The sequence below is a fragment of the Strigops habroptila genome, chromosome 4 (genome assembly GCF_004027225.2).
Source record: "Strigops habroptila isolate Jane chromosome 4, bStrHab1.2.pri, whole genome shotgun sequence".
Classification (NCBI taxonomy): domain Eukaryota; kingdom Metazoa; phylum Chordata; class Aves; order Psittaciformes; family Psittacidae; genus Strigops; species Strigops habroptila.
In genome coordinates this window covers 56856299-56881173 of record NC_046358.1, presented here as the reverse complement: position 1 = coordinate 56881173, position 24875 = coordinate 56856299, and the positions used below count along the sequence as shown (strand labels likewise).

The 24875-nt window shown below is 37.4% G+C and overlaps 1 protein-coding gene across 1 annotated transcript; it reads right to left on the bottom strand.

Moving 5' to 3' along the window:
* Positions 1–2331: 2331 nt before the first annotated feature.
* CTR9 (CTR9 homolog, Paf1/RNA polymerase II complex component) lies at positions 2332–24128 on the bottom strand. The gene is made up of 25 exons (XM_030482948.1): positions 23993–24128; positions 21798–21896; positions 20928–21167; positions 20369–20486; positions 19644–19733; positions 18014–18162; positions 15973–16080; positions 15396–15503; positions 15045–15281; positions 14185–14274; positions 13954–14082; positions 13673–13856; positions 12580–12668; positions 12084–12269; positions 11817–11904; positions 11424–11572; positions 9161–9277; positions 8877–9022; positions 7278–7349; positions 5966–6101; positions 5278–5424; positions 4672–4829; positions 4130–4226; positions 3682–3794; positions 2332–3413 (listed from the first exon to the last, which is right to left on the bottom strand). Exons 1-25 carry the CDS (start codon positions 24035–24037, stop codon positions 3005–3007), a joined length of 3504 nt encoding a protein of 1167 aa, XP_030338808.1. The 5' UTR covers positions 24038–24128; the 3' UTR covers positions 2332–3004.
* Positions 24129–24875: the final 747 nt, after the last annotated feature.

Genomic DNA, 24875 nt, shown 5'->3' with positions numbered 1-24875 from the left:
CATTTTAGCTGCAGTGTTCCTACGATAGGTCTTGCTTTGTCCAAAGCTTTTCTTGGCAGCACGTTCCCCAATACGTTCTTGCACCTTGCTGCTTCTATGGGGATAGACTACTGTTGTTGAGTTCAATTAGCAGAAGTGGATGTTTGGAAAGACAATGTATCAGTTTATGTACAAATGCCTTGTTATTCAGCAGCAACAGCTACTCTTTTCACCAAATACTGACCTTGAAAAGTTTCTGAAAGGGAAAAATTTGAGTAGGTCTATTAAAATAAAACAAACCAAAAAAAAAATCCCCAAACTCACACACCACCTCAGCAACTTTTCTCCCCTCCCCCCCACCCCCTTTTTTTTTTTTACAGTTGCATTTGAAGTGTTTGTTCTGTGAAGGGCCCAGTCTATAAATTCCTATTTCAGGAATGAGATTTTTTTAATTCAACTGCTTGCTAACAGCAAACTCTACACGATCCTTTAGTGTATTCTAGAGCAGACGAGCTCACATGTGACAAGAGCAAAAGCTGCAACAGAGCTCAATAGGAAACATTCTTTTCATACAGTCATGCAACTTGTTACTGGATGCATAACAGAAACTAGGAATAAAACACTTCTATAGCAACACAGTATTCCACTTTTAAATCCCTGTATTTCATTCTGGAATAGATTACTGCTATAAATAAAGGAACGTAATAGCTGCAAGCCAACCACCTACAAGGCAAGGAATGCTGCCAAGAGAGAGAATGACGGTAACATTATTCCACTACTGCACTTTCAAAAAACAAGCATTAGAAACTATGAATTAAGCTAAAACACAGCTTTCTCTCCAATTACAGCAACATGTGACTTTTTATATAACCTTAATCCTCCATTAACCCTCCTAATTAAGGGGGGGGGGGGGGGAGAAAAAGAAAAAAGAAAGCTGACTCCTGGTTTTGTGATTTTTTTGTTTTTTTCCCACCTGCTCCTTTTACTCAGGGAAAGCAGAGGAAGAGAAGCAAAAGCATTCCCTGTCCCTTTTATTTCCCTGCCAATTGGTCTCTTGTATATCTTACTATTTCACAGTTACTGAAAATATTTCTCTCCAACTGGATGTTAGATCTGTAGACCCACTCAGCATTTTACCTAGAGCTAACTTTTACCTACAGAAAAATACGTTCTGCTACATACAGCACCAAACCAAGACCTTTAGCCCTTTCAAGAGAAAGATACAATTAATAACATGACAGAGAAGGCTATGATAGTGTAGACACATCTGGGGCAGAAAAAGTTTCTAAGATCCCACAGTAAGCACCGTACATTTTTTTTCTTTCCTGTTGTTAACAACTGGTTACTCTCATACTTGCCATTGCTCCACTTGTTTCACCTTGCATGTACTAATTTTCCTTAGCTACATTGATTTCCTCACACTTCTTTATAGCTTCTTTGAAGTAATGGCACATCAAGCTTACGTACCTCATCTATCCACTGCTTCTTTGTGATTCTGAAAGAGGTGAGCACATGTGTCATAATTCTCTTGACAGGAGAATCATTTCCTACAAGGGCCACAAATTTTCCTCAGGTACATGTTTTCAAAGCTATCTAGCTTCCAGTCTTGGACTGTCACAAGTCTTCCACCTAAGTGACTATATCAGCAAGAAGACTGAGTTAACATTCATAACAAGCACAATAGCTGTTCTTCTACTCTAATGTTACTAAGCATCTAAGTTTAAGGTAACACCACATACAGAAACTTGATACCAAAGTGAGCCATGAAGAGAGACATCTCAACTATTCTACATTTGGCTTTGTCTGCTATGGTTACCAGCAGCCCATAAACACATGAAAAATCCCCATACACAATGAAAACAGATAATGCTCACAGCAAACCAGAAATAGCACCATGGGAAACTTAACTTTCAGTTATTACTTCAAGTGAAACATCAGCAGTGTTTCTAGGTCAATCTAGACCTTCTGAAAACAGAGCAACACAGTTGCGGCTGTACGGTCTATTAAAACCAGTAGAATACGCTACCCAGATCTACATAATCTTCTCTTAGCAAATTCTTAACATAGGCCTTGACCAAAGAAAAGAATCAGAAAAAATTTTTTTAGAACTGGCACGAACTGCTGATTTTTTCAGAGCTGCAGGGAGAAATCAGATTCACTTCAGTCTACAACACAGCCATTTGCCGCTACTGTTCCTTTACACATTATATGAAAGGACTTAATTCCAAAAGCCATGTACTTACGCTAAAATAAAGCTAATACTACTTCTTCCAAACAGATTCCTCTGTCAAATTTAACATTTTCAGGTTTTCAGCTTGTACCTTTTAAGAGGGCAAAATAAATCAATCAAAATAAATAAGCAGGAACAGTTTATTGTAACACCAGCAGCTTTAGCCTTCTCAAGTAATACGGAGTTCTCTATTTTTTTTTTTTACTTGCCAATTCAAATACTTCATCAACATCATTACTTTATAAAATTTCTTTAATATCTGCATCTTTTCAACTGATTTAACACAAAAACAGAAGGAAAAGAACAAATTCTTGGAAACACAAGGAGTTGCATGGCAAATGTATTCTTTAATAGAAAGTAAGAAAAACCTCCCTACTGATCTTTAATCAGAACGAGGAAAAAGAGAAGTATCACAGCTCTTTGTTCCATTTGGTAAGATTTAAAGATCCATCTATGCATGTACAAGCACAGAACACACAGTTTTAGTCACATTGGAACCACCTAAACAGAGATGTCAGGTTCCATAGTTTTTACATGCATTCCATTGTTGGTGTGCTGATTATAGTACATGGATTCTGTTCACTTACAGCAGTTTTAATTTAAGAATATACCATAAGCCAACTTAGAAACATCCATCAGTTGCTAATAGAAAGAACCACAGGAAGGTCTCACAACAGTTTACTAAAACATTAAAGGTTTTTTAAATCTCAGTTTTCAAATATAAAAATCAGATTTTCCCCTACAACTGAAATATATTTACATGAACATTTTTAAAAGATGGTCTGTAATTCAGATCTAATCACTGTCATCTGAACCACCTTCAGACCCCTCATCGTTGGATCCTTCTGGTTCAGATTCATTACCAGATCCTCTGCCAGAACCCTCGTTGTCAGATCCTCTCTCAGAATCTCTGTCTGAGTCAGCACTGCGAGAAGCTGGGCGAGACTCATTTTCTGAACCACCGGAACGACTTCTCCCCGACTGCACAGACTCATTGTCGGACTGCTCCGAATCTGACCGCCTCCTTTTTCTGGCTGATCTGTCACTTTCAGAGTCTTCCTCAGATGGGTGGACACTGGACCTCCTTGGACTACCTGCCTCACTACCAGATTTGTTTCTGTTATCGGAATCACTATCAGAAACAATGCGCTTACTGTGCTGCTGTTCCCCATCATCTGAATCACTGTTGCTATTCCTAGCACGTCTGTAGAGGAGAAGAAAAAAAAAAAAAAAAAAGGGCAAAAGCATTAAATGATGCTATCTTTAGCTTAAATACAAAATGAGACACCTGCATTCGAGTAATGCTAGCATTATCTGAATGGGAAGAACGAGTGGAATTAATGTGCAATGGGAAGTGATGCTCTGACTACAATGAAACGCTTCTCATACCCTTCACATTATCTTATTAATATTACAGCTCCTACTGAAAGCATGCATTGAAACTTCAGTACAAAGTTAATTAAGGTTCTTACCCCTCATCAGCAATTTTGAGTTTATCCTCATCAGAAGAATCATCACTTGATGAAATGATGGCTTTTGATTTGATCTTCCCTTTCATTGAAGGAGGCAGACGTTCTGGTTTGGGCTATACAGGGGATAAAAAAAAAAAAAAAAAAGGGTTGCTTGTTCCTGTGGCTGGTTAAAGTACAGCCCACACGTAGAAACATACTCAGAAAACCAGACATGCTTGTAAAAATTTTCCATTTACTATCACTTAATTCTAAGATGGCTTCAGAAATATCCTTTTCATCCCTGAAGCAGCAATAGCAGCAGGCAAGGAGGATAAAAATAAGCTCAAAGGCAGTTACAACAAGAAGTTTTGTTGTAATTTTCAACGTTAAATAAGTCTCTTGACAAGGGTAATGCTGAACTTCAAATGCATACTTAGAAAGTGATGCAGTTACTCAGGGTTTAACTTACAGCCTTCTTTTTCTCTGTTTTGGGTGGACGTCGTTTTTTAGGTCTTGGACCATTTTCATGTTCTTCATCATCACTCCCCTCATCTGCCTTCTGGGGTCTTAAACAGAAACATTTTATATGATTTAAGGCATAACATCACAGAAAAACTTAACACATGCAGAAATATCAAGAAATATCAAGAAATATCAAGAAATATCAAGAAATATCAAGAAATATCAAGAAATATCAAGAAATATCAAGAAATATCAAGAAATATCAAGAAATATCAAGAAATATCAAGAAATATCAAGAAATATCAAGAAATATCAAGAAATATCAAGAAATATCAAGAAATATCAAGAAATATCAAGAAATATCAAGAAATATCACGAGCTACTCATACCTCTTTAGCCTAATGATTGTCTTATAATGTGCATGTGTAAATAAAAATTATTCATGTGACCTCTTGACAACAGTTCATTTTTCACACCATTATAAAAGACTGCATGAGAATGTATTTAAAAGCCATAGTTTTTCTCAGAGAAGTCTGAAGTATCAGTTACCTCCTCCTCTTCTTCTTCTTTCTCTCACCCTCCTCCTCTTCCCCATCTTGTTCACTTCCACTGCCCTTCTTCTTCTTTTTCTTTCTAGATATGGGCAAATCTTCATCACTGTCATCGTTGACGAACTCATCAAATTCCCCTGCTCCTTTTTTGGAACGCTAGAATAAATAAAAGCCCCATATTACAGGCCATTATTCACCTTTCAGTTAAAAAGCTGCCAGAAAAAAAATTTAAAATAGGAACTTTATCTGAACACATTTTCAAAGATATGAAAATACAGACATTCTTACGCCAACTTTCCCATAGTCTCTAGACTGATATAATTTAGGAACTGATTCCAAATTCACACATTATAAAATAATCCTCTTCTGTTATTTTAACATTTGAATAGGACAGATTTTGGAATGCCTCCATGCTGGAACGTTTAAGTATTAGCTTCCAATTATTACATCTGAGTATTAAACCTGTGCAATTTCACTCAGCAGAACCTGGGATCTTGAAATTAAAAACCTGTGCTATTGCAGGAGACCATGTATCAAAAGCTGAAAATGAAGGAAATTAAAAAAAGAAAAGAAAAAAAAAGAAAAAAAAAGAATTGTGTTCTACCCTGCCTCCACCGCCACCACGTTTTTTCTCCTTTGATCCTTCTACTTCACCAGTGAACATCAGAATATTCTTGGTTTTCTCCACATATTGAGCTCTTTGTTCCAGAAGTTTCTTCTGTTCTTCTTTTTCTCTTAGACGCTTCTCTTCCTGAAACAAAGAGAAAACAAAACATTACTACTGTATATGCAGCATCGTGGTGATTATAATCACAGGCATATAAGTGATTTGCTGACAAGAAACTGGGAAACTGACTTTTGACAGACTATGTCATAGCAGAAGGTCCACATGGTAAAAAAAAAAAAACCCAAAAAACCAAAAAACCACAGTTGTTTTCTACAAGCCCATGCTAGAGTAGGCAGAAGTCTGAAAGAACTGTTGCACCAAGTGCTTCCTGATCCAGCCTGTAGGTACAGAAATTTGGCAGAGCTTCTGGGGAACTAATTTTATTTCATTATAAAAATAAAAATCTATTTCTGAGACTATGGGGAAGAAATAGTATCACCTGTTAGCTATAACACTCTCTGCTAGCTCTTACTCTAAGTAAGAAAAATGCTTACTATGCATTTTATCTGCAATGCCAGGTACTACCACAGAGCAACAACAGCATATGTAATTTTGATATGTATACTTTTTAAAAGTAAAGCATACTTAAAAAAATATATAGTATATGAATATAACACAATAAAACCTGCTCTTTAAGTAGTTTTTGGCGAAGCAGCTCTTTCTCTTGCTCTTGCTTTGCACGCAGCTCCCGCTCTTCTTCATCCTGCTTGCGTGCCCGAGCCACATGGTACTGGGCTTGACTCAGTAAATCAGAGCATTGCCTGTAACATGCAATGTTTTCAAGTAAAGGAAGGTGGCAGACACATACTATGAGAAGAAACAGTTTTATAAGAGGCATGCATCACAACACTATGTTCATACCACCAACAAACAAAAAAAAGCTACTTGAAATAGCACAAAATAGGAGCAGTACAGATTTTAAGTAAACTAAGCACTTTCTAGTAAGCTAATTTTTCTTGCAATATACAATATCAGAACATACTGCTGCATGCTTAAAATTTAGCCAGTTCATATACAGAAAACACACACATGAACATCAAAAGAATCATCCCAACTAATCTGGACAGATTTGGAAGTATAGCTAATAACAACTTGTATGTAACCACAACGTCCTAGCAAATATAATCAGAAAAGTAGGTAGAAATTCTATCTTAAAAATACCCAACCGTGTAAAAAGTTTAGGTTGCATAAACTGTTCAAGTCTCATGAAGCATTAAAGCAAGACACTTTCAATACCCTCTTAGCTAATGTTACACTGACATTTCTTTCAATATTAAAAAATTTTCTTCTTTCTACAAAGTGCTTTAATGATGCCCATGTACAGTGCACGATGGCCAACAGATGTTATTTGCACACAGCTATGAAAAATCTTAGAAGAAGGAGCAATAAATGAAACGTAGGACATACTGAGAGAAATAAGCTTACAGTGAAAATGGTTTGAATAGGCTTGTGTACAAGCTCATTACCCTGAACAAAAGTTAAAGCAGACTAGTCTCTGCAAAACAAAACTTCTTCATGTTTCAATAACTGACCCATGCTACCACCCATGAACTACCTGAAAAAACCTCCATGAAATCAATCTCATTGTTCGATTATCAAGCTTAAAGTCAAAACAGTGAAAACTAGAGATGCTTAAGTAAATGTCTTTGCACTCTCATTGATGGAAATTTGGCCATTAAAGTAGTATCATATTTTGCAGGCTCCAGCTAATAGCAGACACCACAAGCTGAGAGCTGTAGGCTACACAAAAATATATGAAAGCAAAGACAGGAATAGGGAGTAATCCTGCACTTGTATTTCTACTGTTCTAAGAAATTCCCATTTGAAATTTAGGAATCCAGTTCTAGTATGAAAAAAACCAACCAAGACAAAAATATTCCACTTGGTATCTGAATGAAGGATCAGTTTGTGGTTCAGTTGTTTGGGGTTTTTTTTACCTGGCTTCCGTAGCAGCAAGTGCCAAATCAAATCTCATCTTATCACCTACTTTACTCAAGTAACTGAAGTATCTGGAGGAAAAAACAACAAACAAAACTAAGCAAATATGGCACTACTTACTTATTTATTGCAATTTTGCTTAGAAAGCATTTACTCCTGAATGACAATCCTCTAAAACTCAGCAGACGAAGAAACCTCACTGATTTTTCCCTGTGTGCAGCCCCTTTTAATACAACAGTATAAAAGTACATTCAAAGTTCTCCAAATGTGAAACATTTAAAACCACTCCAGAGCAGAACAAAAAGACAGAAACATTCTAAAGAATTAAGATTTCATTTACTGGTTCCGAGCAATGAGTACATTGGTGACCCCAGTAGATTAATTCCTTACCTGTCGTAGCTTAAGTGCCTGAAACCAGCATAAGGAAAGAAAACTTACTTTTTTTTAAATCCTTCCAGAACGGGCTCCTTGAATCTACCTGACAGGCCCTTGTGAATGTACCAAGCCTTCAAGTAAATGGGTGAGCTATGATGACCAGAGTTCTGAAAGCAGTCTCTCCAACTCATTTAAAGGAAAACAGCTTTCTAATTTTCAAGGTTGACAGTTTCCTCCCACATTCCAAAGACATTTTAAATGACCTGATTTTGTGCTACTCTGAACTCAAATTCTTGTGCATATGAAGAAAATAATTCCTTGCTCAAGTTTTAGATTATGGAACATATTTTCCAAAATGTGATAAGATACCTGAATTTTTAGTTAATGGGTAAAAATAAAGGCTTTCATGCAACTTTCTCAAGATAATAAATAACAAGCTTCTAACTTGAATTCAAGTTAGCATTTGTGTTCAAATGTTTAGTTTGCACTATGTAAAGCACTAGAATTGTGAAATGCTTGCTTGTATGAAAGGCTTACTTTACTTGACAAAATTACTGAAAAGCAGTATCTACCCTCCACATAAAAACAGAGCTAAGAATGCATAAAGCAAGCATCGGCTACACCAGCTATACACCTAGGAGCTGAATACATGGGTGAAACTCTGTTCAATGACAGCAATGATTGCATTGGATTAATCACAGTTTTCTGCCCAGATTTTCAGAGAACTAAAAGATCTGAAACACACCTAAGAAACTGCTTCTGTTCTTAAGACATGAGAACACTTGGGCTTTACTTGGCAAAAGGAGGATGAAATTAGTTTTCAAGGACTACCAGTCATTAACTAAATGACTTATATAAATAGATATTGTTTTGAGCCTTATAGTTTGTTTTGAAAGAAATCATCAAAGAGTATTAATCAAATAAGCTTCAACATTTTTTTCAACTATGCTCTTCCAGGAAGAAAAACATCTTGGTCACAGTAATACAAAACCCTTTAAGAAACATATTTTGGCCACCTGGCCAAACAAAACTGGCTCTGGCACAAAGCCTAAATGCACAGTTTTGTCAGGCCCAGTCCTTGTTTTCCTCCTAGAAACTCTAGAATTGCATAGTGCTTCACAGGAGATGATTGCTCTTCTAACCAGATTTGAGACCTATAATGCAAATTCACTGTAAAGGAACAACAAAATAGGTTATAATGATTAGAAATAAGTCATCTTTACCTGTGGGCTAGCTCCAGTTCCTTCACAGCATTAAGGACCTCCTTTAGATTGCTTTTTTCATCTTTCAGGACAGAGGTAGCTAGTCTTTGTAGCACTAAAGCCACATTAAACATAAGGACTGTGTCACTTGGCGCTACATGCCTGGCCTGTCAATGAAAACCATGTTTTTAAAATATGCTACAACATGATACAGAGGAATACCGAAATGACACAGAGAATAAGCACCATCATTTCAATCCCACACTACTGAATTAAAAGACACACATGTTGGTTTATGTTTGTACCTTTAACAAAGTTTGTTTGCACTCCTGTAATTTGCCACACTTGAAGAGAGCCCGGGCCAAATATAACAATACTTCAGTATTTTGATGCTTATAGAACTTTCTGAGGCAGTTTTCATACTGAAATGAGACCAAAAAAATCAAATCAAGAGGTGACGATGGTTATTTTAGTGAGCTAACTCCAGCAACTGTTTCTATTCCTAAAAAGCATTACTGGTAATGTACAATGTACTAAATTATTGCCTTTTGTTTTTTTAAAGCAGCCTGTTGTGCTACATGGATGCCTCCTTTTCACTGATCAGAAAATTGTTTCTGCTATTCCATAGCAAATATCTGATTTTACTGGAAACTGGCAGCAGTTCAGGAGGCTCTGCAGGTCTTAAAATACAATAGAATACTTTGCAAGTACCATCTATTGTAATGAAATTCAACAAACCTGACTCATTTTAAGAGCACTCAATTATTCTCTGCAGTATGTGGAAGAGGCTTATTTTCTTCATTCATACAAGATATGTTACAAATTGAAATACATTTAATATAGTAATTCCATATATGTGATGCAATTAGTCAAAAAAAACCCCACACTTTTCTGATAGATCAACATCAGATTTGTCCTGTCCACCTAGCTGAGTAACCTGGCATGCAGAGGGATATCTGGTTGTTCTAAAATGTAAAAAGAGACTTGTTACTATAGATTTTGTGAGGCTAGAATTGAAGCTTCAAGCAGTTATGAAACATTTCCTTTTCATTAACGAGCATCTGTTGTTTGATATACTCTTTTCTCAAGAAATCATTCAACCTTCCTAAACTTCAAAAATAGTAAGAAATACAAAGTAATTTTTATTTCTAGCTCAAATGCAGAAACTGCCCTGAACTGTAAAGCCTGAAGTTACTACTCTTGGATCACAGTTTTGTGAGCAGCCAATTTTCACTTGGCTTTATTGTCAAAGATGTTGTATTTAGCTTAAGTCTTTCTCAGATTTTATGCTTTATGATAGAGAACTCACTAGAGTAGTTGTTGTGGCTGCAGTTAAGCTAGGATATTAAATCCAATTCATTTCCCTTTGAGTCCAATATTGTGGCTTGTACTGACTGCACAGCAGAACCCAGGGAACAGAACACCTCAGTGAATAAACACGTTTCTACTGACAGTTTTACTTAAATATATTAGTAAGTGAATACAATATTCTTTGGACAAATCAAAAGGTGAAAGTGATACTCAGTTTCCCACTGTAATTGACTGCTTAAATATTGCTAAAATTAGATTTTTCATTAGGCTTTTTGTCAATAAAAGCAAGAAGGTGTTAAGAAAACAACAGACCCCATTCAAACACAACAGAATGAATATGATTTTGTTACCAGGACTTGTTCACTGAAGGATAGCGACTACTCAGGTCTTGATCAGGTAAGAAAGGCCCAAGTATGTCTTCCTTATAACTATCACAAAAACCTTTAGGATACCTCTGAATTAAGTATTTTTGAACCTCAAGGTGGAGTCAACCTTAATGAAACATGTTTGTTCTGAGCTTCTGTCCTGTCCCACAATTTGTTTGTTAGGTTGGTTGTTTTTTTGTTTGGTTGGTTTTTTCTTTTTGTAAGCTTACTTGTATGCTTTTGATCAACTAATTGAGTCAATTGAATTACAAGAGATTGATACTTGGAAGGTGGCTTGCTTAAGCAGGTTGAACTAGATGACATCAACAGATTTCTTCCAACACCAGTTACCTTGTGATGTTAACTGTGGTGATAGAAATCATGGCACAGTCAATCTTCAGACAATGAACAATCTTCAGGCATCTCTGATTGCTATTTATACAATCATTATCAAGAATTAAAATAGGAAGTGTTGCTATTAAAAAAATCCCAGCAGCAAACTGTATTTGCTTACTTCAGTAACATCTGAATCTAAATCAGACACAGGAACTACACTGATTGAAACGTCTCCAACTAAAAGTTAATTCCAAGACAAAAATGCTAAGCCAATTATGGTTTGACTCTGATACCAAAAAAAAAAAACAAAAAAAAAACACCCCCCAAAAATCAACGTGTACAAGTTGGTAGGTGCTTTGTTACCCCTCACCCACATTTGGCAGTTTGTTTTTAAATCTAGACTTGACAGCCAACAGCATGCTAGAAACAGACCTTTACCTTTACCTTGTTAATACCTAAAATATTATTCAGAAACTTTTGCAGCTGCTATGACAGCAGAGAAACATCCAGAATTATTTAACCCAACATATTATGTAGTTCAATTTAGAGATGTTACCATCTGCACAGCACTGATGTACTGTTTCTGTTCTACGTAGATATGTGCCAAATTCAGCCACACATCACTGATATCTGCTGTTGCCTCTCTCACTTGGGCAAAAACATCACGAGCTTCACGGAAATATCCTTTGTGTGCCAAGACAGCTCCTAAGGGGAAAGTAATATGTACATCATAAGCTTCCAGGTTCATGGACTATGTCCTTCTATCAAAGAAGATGAAACATTGCTTGAATAAAGTTCCCCATCAAGAACTGTCATAGCTGCCATGCAAAAGCTATTCTTTCCTGTGCTCCAGTATACAGCATTCAGGGCCTGCAAAATCAATTCTACATTAAAGCATGAAATATAAGAATATCATCACTTCTGAAGGAAAACAGAGTCTAATATTCACCTATGCCATTAGCAGCATACAAATTTTTTGGATCATTTCTGAGTACTTGCTTGTAGATTGCTAATGCACGGTCTTGATGACGCTTCTCCTGCAGAAAAAAAAAAATACCCCCATTATGACTCATTTCTATAATAGCGTATTGTAAAATCTACATGGAGGTTTTGTGGACTGTAAGATGCCAAACAGGCATCAAGAAAAGGCTTTGAGTAGCTAACAGCATATAAAAATTAAACAAAACCACACACAGGGCAGACAGATGCCCATTACCTTTTCTCTGTCTCTCGTGGGTTGATGCAGAGTCTGCAACCAGACATTGCCAAGAGCCAGCATGGAGTAAGTATCATTTTGTGTGGAGGGCTGTTTCAATATTCTTTCAAATTTCTTCTGTCCTGGACCCCACTCTTGTTTAGCCAAGTGAAGATTGCCAATCAGAGACCAGGCATCCGGATGGTCCTAAAAAAAAAACAACAAAAAACACACAACCATAAAAAGGAACACCACAAAAATCACTCTAAGTTGCAAAAGCACTGGTTTTGCTTGCAAGCTTACTTTTCCAGGTATAAAATGCTGTTTTTCTTAAATAGAATTCCATATTAAAAAAGAAACAAACAAACAAACAAACAACCAAAGCACACAATAGATTACAGTAGTTCCCTCCTAGTTCATATGAACAAGCAAAATGAAAATGCAACAAAAGGAAAACAAAATTTTAAGTTAATATTTCAAGTGTTTTAAAACTTTAAACACTTAAAGAGTTACAAACCTGATTTATCTGAAGTGCTTCTTTAAACCAATCAGAAGCCTCATAAAAGTTTCCTTTATCCCTAGCCATAGCTCCCAAGCGTAAGTAGCCTAAACAAAAATAGAAAATAATATAAAAATCAGGAAACAGGTTAAAGTCCTCTCAAACAAAGAATTTCAAAAGTAATCTCTTCCTTGATCGGCTAAGGACAGCAAACATTAAGACACCTTCCATATTCTATTCACATCAAGACACACCACGTGAAGAGGAACGTCCATCCACAGTGATGGTGGATACAGAAGTTGCAGATTTCTAACAGTTAAAGTAATATAAATGTTTTTAATTGGTTTCATAAGTTAAAGACAATTGAGAAACCTCAAAGGAAGGATACATCAGTAACATAATTCTCTGCCCTCCAATTTAAACAGCTCTTCCGCTTCCACAAGCTTTGAGAAGAATACCGGTTAGCAAGGCGACAACAGAAAACAAGTAGGGAAAGGGCTATAGATTAGGCTGGGGCATGCTGTGTGCTGCAGCTTGCTGAGCAAGGGCTACCACCTCACCTTTGTAGAAAATATCACACGTCAGCTACCTGGGGGCAAGACAAAGAGCTGATTGAGGATTAAAAACAGGATGTGACACAGAAGTTGTGCTGAGACCCTCACCAACACTTTGTCCCTGAAAGAAGGTCAAGGTCCAAGATAAAAAGTGATTCTCCCAAAGGGTCTCCATTTCCACCCACGTAGGTAGAGCTGCAGAGCCTGGGCATATCAAGCGGATGACCTTGACTGCACCTGACTGCTGAGGTGCTAAGGCTTTGGTGGGGGTGGGGAGCAAGTGAGGAAAGACATGCAAATCTAGAGAAACAATTAGTTTGCCAGATTTCTGGAGTATAGTATGATTTACCTAATAATTAGAAGGCTTAAAGCTGGAGATTGGACTATAAGGATGATGCTGGCCTTTAAAAAAAAAAAAAAAAACCCAAACAAAACAAAACAAAACTGCTATGAAATAGAGTGAAGACAGATATAAGGAGACCAGAAGACATTGAAAATGGGAAGTTTTTGGGTATTGTCAGGAGGAATATGCAAATAAAATACCAAACATTTCTTACAATCAACGTAATTAGGATGTTCTCTTAAAATGTTTTTATACAGCTTTTCCGCTTCGTGAAATTCACACATAGCCTCATATAGTCTGGCGAGGTTATAGGACGTTGTTACAGAGATAGCATTGTAATAATGCTCATCATGTTCAGCTTCTGCTTTTGCACGATCCAGTGATGCCAAAAAATATTTCTGAAGTATAAAAAGGAAAAAAGAATAAAGCATTCCAGAATGTTCTTAAAGGAAACCTTCTGGGTGAACTCAATTCGAACTCAGAGTAATTATATACCTTTGCTTCTCCCAGGTTTCCCAGCCTGAAGTGCAAAGCACCCACATTATTCAATATCTCTGGTGGGACATCAGCCTGTACTTTCTCTTGCAGAATGCGTGTAGCTGTACCATAGGCTGACAGTGCACCCTTCACAAGAAAAGAGAAAGTAGATAAAAGCATTAAGAGAATGAGCTCTATATGCTCTTATGAAAAGCACACACAGTTTACCCAGTGTATATTAATAAATACCTGTATATCTGTCTGTTCTAGAATTTGTGCTAGCTCAATCCATGCCTCTACATCATCAGGATACTGTTCTGTGACTTTTTTTAGATGCCCCTGAAAACCAGCAGAAAATAATTATGCCTCTTTGTGGACACAGAAACTGTTTAAAAAAAAAATAAAATAAAATAAAAAAAGTAAAGGTATTAACCTTAATACTAAAAAGATATAACAGACTGCAAAAGAAAACATCCTAAACATCTGCGCAACTTGCTCACAAAAAAATTGCATTAGTTTCCTTCCTTTGTTGTTGTATTTTCCTGTAGAACATAACACCTTATGTGTACGTATTTTCTTCAGCTTACAGTCTTAGCGAAACATAAACTATTACACCAACATGAGAAATTAGTCCAACAGTGAAGTCTAACATTCTTTGCATTTATTTACCTAACATGAGATTTTTAAAATCCTTTCATTTAAAAAAATAACAACGCTGTCATTCCAGATAAGCTAAGACAAATATCTTCTGGAAATCACTAACTTACCTAGCTAGCTGTCTTCAGGAAATCACTGGCTAACTTACCATCTTCAGAGAATTTTAACATATGTAAGAAGAATTCTGCCCCTTTCATAGTACCAAATATAAGCATGAGGCTGGGGCTCCTCTAAGTTCCTGGACTTGCTTTAGCTAAAGCCCAGTAGGAGTCTCAGTTCTGCCCCGAAGTGGTGACTCTCCACAGTTCAGACGATCTCTCATGACAGCCAATAATAAATATTCTACACCTACAGCCAAGTAACCCTGAGTTTTATGCAACGTAAGACACAGTCTGATTTTCAAGCTCTACTCTTGTATGTAAAAGTACGATGCTGGCAAAAGCAAAACTCACCTTCGCAATGTCCCGTTTCTCCTGGTCTTCTGAAGCCGCATAAAGAGATCCAAGGATTTTCATAGTCTCATAATTGTTAGGATAGGCTTTCAAAACTTTTTCAAAGCATTGTGATGCATTCTCTTTGTCCCCTCGATAAATGTACATTTGACCCAACCCAAAAAATGGAAGTACAAAAGAAGATGAGGCAAACTGAGTGGCCTGGTAATAATACTGGAAAGCTTGATCATAATCTTCCTATTGAAAAGAAGTGAATAACAGGTAGTATTTTCACAGGTAAGCTTTGTATAAACTTTTATAACACAGATTTTTAACTGTAATCTCACAGGAGGCTTTTAAAAACAACCCTACCTGTACATGAAAAGACCTAGCCAGCTGATAACAACTCTCTGCCTGCATTGCTTCGACTTCTGTATTATGGAAAGCATGAAGAGCCAAGTGTTGTACTTTACCATAGTCCTGAAAAAAAGGAAGTTAAATGAAATTTAAAAACCTTCATTATTTATGGCAAAGTGATTCATTATTTAAACAAGGATAGCTGAAAAAGACAAGAAAGCTTTAGCCATAGCACTGATTAAATTTTGACAGATTTAGTGGTTAGTGTTTTTTCTCTATTTCATATTCTAAAGCATGGACGGATAGGGGGGATGGGATGACACCCAAACCAAAAAACAAGACCAACCAAAAAACCCCACAACTAAAACCCTAAATGCATCCAGGACACAAAGGTCACCTTGAATTAAGAAATAAGTGTACCTTTTTCTGGCTCTTGGAAAACATTTATACACAATTTACACTTGCCCACCTAGATTAAGAGTTCCATATTAGACACCACTTTGCCTGATGAAATGAGACTAAATCTAACACCAGAATCCTTACTGCTCAGAGTTATCAAGTATTTAACTATAAGATTCCATAGACCTTTTACCTTCTTGAAGAAGAAGTGGTTAGCCAAGTGATTCAACACCATTGGATTACTGGGATCAATTGTGTAAGCCCTAGAGAGGAGTTGAACACCATTCTTGATGGAATCAGCCTAAATAAAACATTGACAGGTATTAGCAGCATCTCAATAGCTGTATGTTATTAACATCTTCAAAACTATTCTTCAGTCTGCACTGCTGCAAGAAATCTGACAAAACCTTGCTGGGCTCACAGAAAAAGTAAATTCAGCTATTAGCTTTTCTCCCTGCAGCATACAGATGGAAAATGGAAAATTAGGCCACACACAGGGATGGAAAAAAGCAGAGCAGGAAAAAATAAAACGCAATCTTAAATCTTGGTGTTCTTTGACATTTCATACTCACACCGATATCCTTCCTCCTACTGTTCAATGTTCCTAGTTCCTGTTTGGTGTCAGTTTCAACCTTTTACACAATTTGTTCAACAGTTAAATGAAAATATTCACGTTTGAATTCTAAACAAGAACTTCAGATGCTGAATTAAGAGCTACTAGAACTTCAGTTCTAATTGAAAAAAAATGGTAGAAGTTTGTGGTATTTACACAGGGATATTGTTATATCAACTTAGTCTTTTCTGAAGAAATTTTACAGTTTAAAGAAAGTTTTCCATGGATACAAATTTGACCTACCAACAAGTTCAAACCCATAACTGATAAAATAATTGCTATTTATTTGGGACACCCATGAAATCTGTATCATAAGCATGTCAACTTAAATTTGTATTTATTTCTTAACAGAAACACCACAAAGGGTATCTAATAATCATGTAACATCTGTGCTTTACTTTGCAATTATTATCAGCAGAAAGCTATCTTATTGAACAGATTAGGTTTTATGAGGTTGAGACATAAGAGGAAGTTCAACAGGCTGCTAAAAAAATGCAGTACGAGTTGTGAAAACACAAGTAGAACAGCACAGATAATATATTTCTTACAAAGAACACAAAACATATATGGGTGGGTCAGCTTTTAATCACAGCTTTTCAAAGTTTAAGGTGAGTGGGCTCATTCTTTGACTTTGGTCAAAAAATCTTCTGGAAAAAAAAATAGAAAGATACCAGGTTTCATTAGTTTCTCACCCATAAAATTACTTATTAAAATCTGACCTTAGAATATTTTTGGTTGCCTTTGTAGTTTTAGGAAAGAAAACTCTCGTACCCGTATTTTTTGGAATTCTTGATGGAAGTCATAATGGTCAGATTTTTTCCCCCTCCCCCCCCATGATGCAATAAACTAAGTAATTTTCAGAGATTCTGTGCTAACAAAAGATCTTCCTAGGGATCTATGTGTTCTACAGATAGCATAACGCTAAAGTTTAGTGACACAATTATTTATATGTATTTTTTTTAATACTTAAAAGTCCCATCCTCCACTGATAACTTCCTTAGCATGGATTAACCATCTCAGATCTTATGATCCCAACTAAGCTAAATGAGCATATGTATTTTAATAGTGACACAACTTCTGGAGAGGTAGGATCACCATTTTGTTGTGGTTTCATCAGCCTAGTTAAAATTTTTTCTTGCCTACTCCCTGTTTTACCATGTGGCATACACGCCAATGTAGCTTGAATACATCTTTAACACTTGTTTGAAAGCTTATGTTCCTTAAAGCCCAGGACTAACCTCCCGGGACTACATCTCAGGAGTGATACTTCGAAATCAGCACTTTTGAGGTTTTTTTTTCCAGTGACATGAATTCACATAGATATCTCACCAGGGATTTTTATTATTTTTATTAATATTGTTAATCTAGCACTGCTTTTCTTAACACTTCTATAAGAAACAGAGTTTAAGATTTTAACAATAGAAGAAAGCTATTCAGAACGTGCTGCTCACATAACAAGTATATACCTATAATGTCATCCAATAGTGACGCAGACTTCAAATGATTTAACCACAAAAGTTATTGCCCCATTTAAAACATGGACTAAGTTTGAAAGGATAAAAAGTTCGCTTTTTCAGATAAGAAGTAAACAGAGTATGGATTCTTGTAAAGCCAGACCCACCTCTTTATTATTGAGTTCCAGAACAGCCAGTCCAACCAAAGCCCCTACGCATTTGGAATTCAGTTCCAGAGCCCTGCTGAACGCTAAGCGAGCTTTTTCCAACTTGTTCAGTTTCACAAAGCAGTGGCCCATACCTAATCGAACCTCAGCTAGAGAACAAAATGACACCATTCAGAATCCCAAAATTTCAACTTCAAGACTTTTTTACATTCTGGACATCAATTAAAGTAAAAGAAGAATTTTTAGTATTTCTTTTAAACTGGTAAATCCATCTAACTATTTGCTGTTTTTAAAGGCAGCCTCCCACACTTGGCAGCAAAACTAACTTTAACAGATTAGTAAGACTTTATTTCTTCATCCACCTCAGAACACTGGTCTAGTGTCTCCAAAAGACTCTGACACTAAGTAAACAAAAAATTACTATTATGGAAATTTATTTAAAAGTTAAATAAAGACATTAAAAAACTGCCAGATCAAAGAGCTGGAAATTTCTTAGGCAGCGTAAGTTCAGCCAAGACTAGACAGCCTTCAGAAATCACAGACAAATAAGTTAGCTCATATGATCAACTGATTCACTGCTAACAAAATGCTGTTTATCATCGTCTAACTTCCATGATCAAATGAACTAATACAGAGAATTCATATCATACTGCCCTTTCAGCCTGCTTGTGAACTAAGAATGCAGACATCTATAAACAGCAATCTGTGTCTGTGTGAACAAGGGGAGTAAATCAGAGAATCATAGAATGGTTAGGGTTGGAAAGGGCCTTAAGATCATCTAGATCCAACCCCCCTGCCACAGGCAGGGACACCACACTCTAAATCATGTCACCCAAGACTCTGTCCAACCTGGCCTTGAACACTGACAGGGACGGAGGATTCACAACTTCCTTGGGCAACCTGTTCCAGTGCCTCACCACCCTCACAGTCAAGAACTTCTTCCTTATACCTAACCTAAGGTAAGGCTTGCATTTCTAAATCCACTGTTGCAGCAACGATTCCTGCATTAAACCAGACCACGGGGTACACATCAATAATAAATTTTTGTAATAAATTTTTTTTCAGATGGATTATGGCTAAGTATACCACATCTCTCAAGAGACTTTAGGGTATTTATGATTCTAATACAAATACCCTGAACTAGTATCTCCAAATCACATGCATCACTTTTACAGCTGTTACTAATAGCTTTCCCAGATTTTTGCATTAAGAAAATCATACAACACCAGGAAGGTCACTTCATGTACTATAGGTAGAACTTTACTTTTCATCTCTTGTTTCATTATTAATGCTAACACATCATTTTCTTAACCCTTATTCCAAGAGCCCAAAGACAGATTCTGCAAAAGTCTTGAACAGGTCAGTTCCCCACAAATATTAAATTTTCTTACATACATCTTCTCATTTTCAAATAATTTTTTTCAAAAGGTAATAATTAGAAAAAATGAAAAGTATTTTCCTAAACACAATTTCCTTCTCTAACAATCAAGGAACAATTCAACACACACCTTAACTCCTCCATAATGAGGGCTGGGTCTTTTTTGGACAGCCTAGGTATTTGAATTAGGAAGACTTGAGTTAGTTTGCAAGCATAGCAAATACTTCCACTAGCAAATACTTTCTGTGTTACCTGGGCAACCTGGATTGGTACGCAATGCTTTCTTGTAGTAGGCGAGGGCTCCTCTATAATCCTTCTTGTTGAAAGAAATGCATGCTTTACCTGTTGTTAAACATACCAGCTACAAATAAATCAGAACTATAAACAAAGCAGCTACAAATCAGAAGCTCATAAGTATTAAACTTGTACTATGATGATTTTCAAAAGTTACAGTTAAAACCAGAAAATTCAGACAACTACAACTTACTTATGATGATGTCAAGTATATGGGGGGGGAGGGGGGCAGGGAATCAAACCATGGGAACACACTAAATTACTAAATTTACTTTTTCACGGTTTTCTGCAGAAACTTCATTCTTTTCTGGTCCAGAGGAAAGACACTTACTAAAACTAGATTGATTAATGAAGAAATTAAAATCCATGTGTTACAGCCCATCACTATTGTTACCGTCACCTTCAACAGAATCTAGAGCTTCACTGGCACCATCAGGGAAATACAAGTAGTTGGACTGGATATATACCCATGGGTCTCAGAAGAGGCTAGCTAACAGTAGACTTTTTCCTAGCTCTTCCATCTACATATACTCCCCAAGTTTAAATCTGTGTCACGTGTTTCTGGTCAAAAGTGCACACTTCTTTATCACATTCTCTTCTCGCATACATACTCTTCTTAAGCACATGATTCATTCCGAAACTGGAGAGACCAAGCTTTTACACAAATACCCACAAAGCCATACCGAGAAGGGCAGGAATATTATTTGGAGACTGGTTGAGCACGAAGTGGAATTGTGCATCAGCTTGGTCCATCTTATCACCTTCAAGCAGACAAAAGCAAGCTCTTCCCAACAAGTGATTCTAGATAAGAAAAAAACCTGTGATACATTTATCTTCATAAAATATGAAGAATTAGACTACCTGAAATATTAACTGGCTATGCCATAACGTTTTCTATGATTAATTTATTTCTCTTACATCAGGAAGAAAAATAAAACAAAAAGGGTCTTTATCATCCACTTCTAAAGTTCACATATTATCAAGATAGTAACCACCAATCCTTCCTACCCAACCAGCCAAAGCTGACTGACATAGTTTATCAGGTGTCCTAAGCTAGAGATAATTATTCCTGGTGGCACTGCACACATTTCAGATACTTACAAGTTTTGCTTATATGTGCTACACTAACAGACTTTAAAGCCTAAGCAGTTTCTATTTTCCCTTTAGCAAATCAATACTTGTTTTCTTTACACTCACTAAGTAATTTAAAAATATGGATTTTTAAACTGACTTTGGTTTTACCTGATCATACATGATAATTTTGTCAGCCATAGTATACAACAAGGTGGCTTGTGTGATGAGCTCCTTCTTGTTATCTTTGTTCTTCTCCTTCCGAGCCTGCTGTACATAGTATGCTGCCAGAGTATCCAGACACGTCATTTGATCTTTTTCATGGTCTCTGTAGTCCAAGTTACCATCTATGCGTGCAGCTTCCAACAGCTTCACAAAGTCTTCTGTTTTCCCTTGTTTGTAGTATTCCAGCTATAAACCAAATAGTTTTATCAGACAATACTACCCCAGCGAGTAAGTAATATATCGAGTTGATGTTTTAGGTGCTACACAGATTCTTTTTCCAAAACGTAGGGACAAATCGGACATAAACGTAGGGATAATCAGACAAAGGCATTCCAATAATACCGCCAAATATTTTTCTGTCATCATCCTAACTTCATATTTTTACATCAAAACACAAGTCTTACAGCTATTTATAAGTGAAGAATGAACTGGTTTTCCTCTGAACTTCTTTGACTTTTTGCACATTTCACCATATCTATAGTACAGATACTGCACCCTCCTTTTTTATGAAGTGCGAAATCAAAGGCACGAACCAGGAAAACTACAGGTTGAGGGGGGAAAAAACCACACACACAAACAAATCAAACTTAAAAATCAAGCCTCAAGCAGCATTGTTTCAAGAAAAAAAAAGGTGAAATTAAAATCTTTATACACATATGTCAAATCCAAAATATCTGGCCTAGAATCAGCAACTGAATAACTCCATTCAGTTATTGTAGAGTTCAGTTATCCCTGATCATAAAAGTAAGCAAGTGGAAGTTATTATTTGATTGTTTGAATATAATATTTAAATATACAATTTGTATATATACTAACCGCTAAGGCAATCCATATGTGCAGTTGAGTGTGTTCCTGTTTCAGTATACTTATAACTTCATCACCCTCAGGTAACTGATCAAAGTCAAGCTCAATAACCTAGAACCAAACAATACAGATTTTCTTTTTACAAAGCATAAATAATGTTATCGATCATAGAGCTCAAAGGAAGCTGGACATTGCAGAGCACAAACCACATAATTATTTTTGTTTAAACAAGGTTATGGACAAAGAAGAAAGTGATAATGGATTGTATTCTGTACAAACGAAAGTGATGGCTTTTCACAAATATTAGAGAAAAAACCGCCCAATGCTTAGGATGCTAGTCAGGGAGAATAAGCAAAAATGCTAACTCAACTTCTTTCACTACAGACTTCAGGCTCAGATTTTTTACAGTTTGGCTAATAACCAACTTCACCGCACACTGTTGAACTTCTACAACTTTTCCTACAGGTAATACAATGATCTAGGATACAGTCAAAATCTTCCAAGTAATTGACTGTCAGAGAATCAATACCTAAGACTTATTTCAGACCCCTTAGATTTTGTAAAGTCATCTTTATGTCCAAGAAAAACAAGGTTACTGAAGCGGCAAACGTTATAAAGAACTGACTAAATTTCTGAATAATAATTGTAGTCAACATGAGCAAGTGACATCAAGAACTTCTCATCACCCAAGCATTATTTTGCAGGTACTATTTTCCCATGTTGGTCTACTCCTCTGATCTGGGAAGAGAGGAAAATGGAATAGATACTCCCAAGGTGGGATGATGGGGAACACAATTTAACCACCTGTTAGTTAGCCTGCTACTCCGTCATGCTGCCTTTCATATTTGTCATCTACGTTACAATTTAATTTTACAGCAAGGAAGAGGCGCAGGTGTTGTACCCAGGCTTGTACCCCAATTACCAGTGCAGGGACTGTTTCTCCAAAGGCTGGATTAGAGCAATCCAGTTCGTAAGGGCTTATAGTTTTGACTATGTAAATCTTGAGAGTACCAGCAAAAATATTTCTGCTACTATTGGATCTCGTTTGACAGATAATGCTGGTTTTAAATTTAGGCAACTCTTATTCACAATCTAAAATAATTATTAATGAGAAATAGATATCACCAACACAGCAAATAAATATGGAAGTTAAAAAGGGCCATAAAAAAAAAAAAAAAGGCATTTTATAGCAATCCGTAGTGATTAATTCAGAACTTCAGGATTGAAGTAATCCTAGCCATAACTTAAACAGCAGCAAGATCAACTATTCATGTTGACACCTGACACAGAAATTACTGTCACAGAAGAAAAAGCCCTCCAACACGTAACCTCCAGACAGCAAAGTAGCTTTGTGAGACTTAACAACTCAATGGCAGTCATATGGAAATTTGTCAGAGTATGGATATATATGTTCACAAAAAAACATTCTTCAGCTTATAGGCACTATGTTTCATTACCTTAGTCAGCTATGGTATTAATTTAGTACCTGCTACAGAATGATTTAACTTCAAACTTTATAATACCCTGTGAATTCCCAAATATCTCTCTTAAATGTTTTTAACCTTGGCTTGTGACAATCTACCTTAAATAAAGAAAAATTAAATTTCTAAACCCACACTGAAGTAACTTTATAGAGTGGATCAACTGCCCTACCTGTGTCTATAGGAACATGCACACTATTTACAAATCAGCGCAGTCAGGAAAATCAGCATCTAATGAACTAGGGAGAGAATTTAACTGGACAAGGCCACCACACACAAATCCAAACTGAAGATTAGACACTGTTCCCAGCAAGGCCTTCACTCCTGAGGGTTGCATACGCTTTAAGTATACATTATCGGTGAAGAGGCTGCCCCTTCCTCACCGACGTGTGGTACCACAAGACTCCGGACAGACTGCCTGCTGCCTGGTCCCCGCGGCTCTCCGTCACCAGCAAAGCACCAGGCAAGGACAGTGAGGTGACGGCTAGGAGATGGCAGACACTGTTCACCAGGTGAACCCAGGTTTGGGTTTCTCTCCGCAAAGCAACACACCTGTTTCCAGCAACTTATTCCGCTCAGGGAAGGGAGCGACAGTCTCCCTCGAGCCCGGGACCCAACTAGGAGAGGAAGCGACTACCGCCTTCGCCCCGTCACGCAGCACACAGCGCGCCCTTTCCTTCCCCCTCCTCGGAACCAGGCCGCGCCGCCCGCCAGCCCCAGACTCGCCTCATCGGTGTCCCGGAGAGGGATCTCGATAGACCCCCGCGACATGATGGCGACTCCACCACCCGCCGAGCCGCCTGCCCGCAGCAGCCACCGCGCGCGCACTTCCCCTCGCAAACACCGCCTGACCCGGACGTGTTCGGGCCAAGGGAGAGCGGGGGAAGCTCCGCCCCCCGAGACGCAAAGAGCCAATCGCAGCGAGCCTCGAGGGACGCCTCGCGCTCGCGTGCGCGCGGGGTTCTGTTGCTACGGCAACGGCGGCCTCGCTGCCGCCCCTCAGCGACGAGGCGGGCTGCCGGCGGGAGCGCCGCGTTTGGCGGGGTGGGGCGCCTGCGCAAAGCGGGAACAGGCTCCTCAGGACGGAGCGAGGGCTTACCCGGGACTTGCAGGCAGGTGTTAGTCCCGCTAATTTCTACATACAGACCACTTACTTACCTACAGAAATATATATAACACCCAGAAATAATACTGTGTGTTTACACGCTCGTAAATTGAATAGATATACACCTGGTTGCTCTCTGGTCTTCAGACCATGACTCCCTCGGGCTGTGCCTCGTCTCAAGTCACTTTAAAATCGTTAAAGATTTCCAACCAAATGCATTAAAATGTGTGAATTTTCGCTGTCTTCATGGAAAACCAAACTGTGTGTAAATCCAAATATATATCTGACTAAGGTAGTTAAAATTGTTATTACATTATTTACAGGTTTTTAGCCACAGTTGGGCCACCTCTTTTTAAATTATCTGATCTATTTTTTAATTAAAAATACTGAATCTGATAAAATTCTGAATCCTGAACGTGGGCCCTGATCCTGGAACTTGTTTTCTGTGAGGCCTTAAGCCATGGGAAGCTGCATGAGTAAAGAAGGAATTACAAAATGGGGCTC

What these genes read in the sequence shown, in the direction of transcription:
- CTR9 (XM_030482948.1), bottom strand. Translation starts at nt 24,037, where the DNA reads ATGTCGCGGGGGTCTATCGAGATCCCTCTCCGGGACACCGATGAG. An exon ending in TACCAATCCAGGTTGCCCAG is followed by an intron (nt 18,163 to 19,643) that starts GTAACACAGAAA and finishes TTTGTTCTCTAG; the next exon opens with CTGAGGTTCGATTAGGTATG. An exon ending in TGGAACTCAATAATAAAGAG is followed by an intron (nt 16,081 to 18,013) that starts GTGGGTCTGGCT and finishes TGTTTTATTTAG; the next exon opens with GCTGATTCCATCAAGAATGG.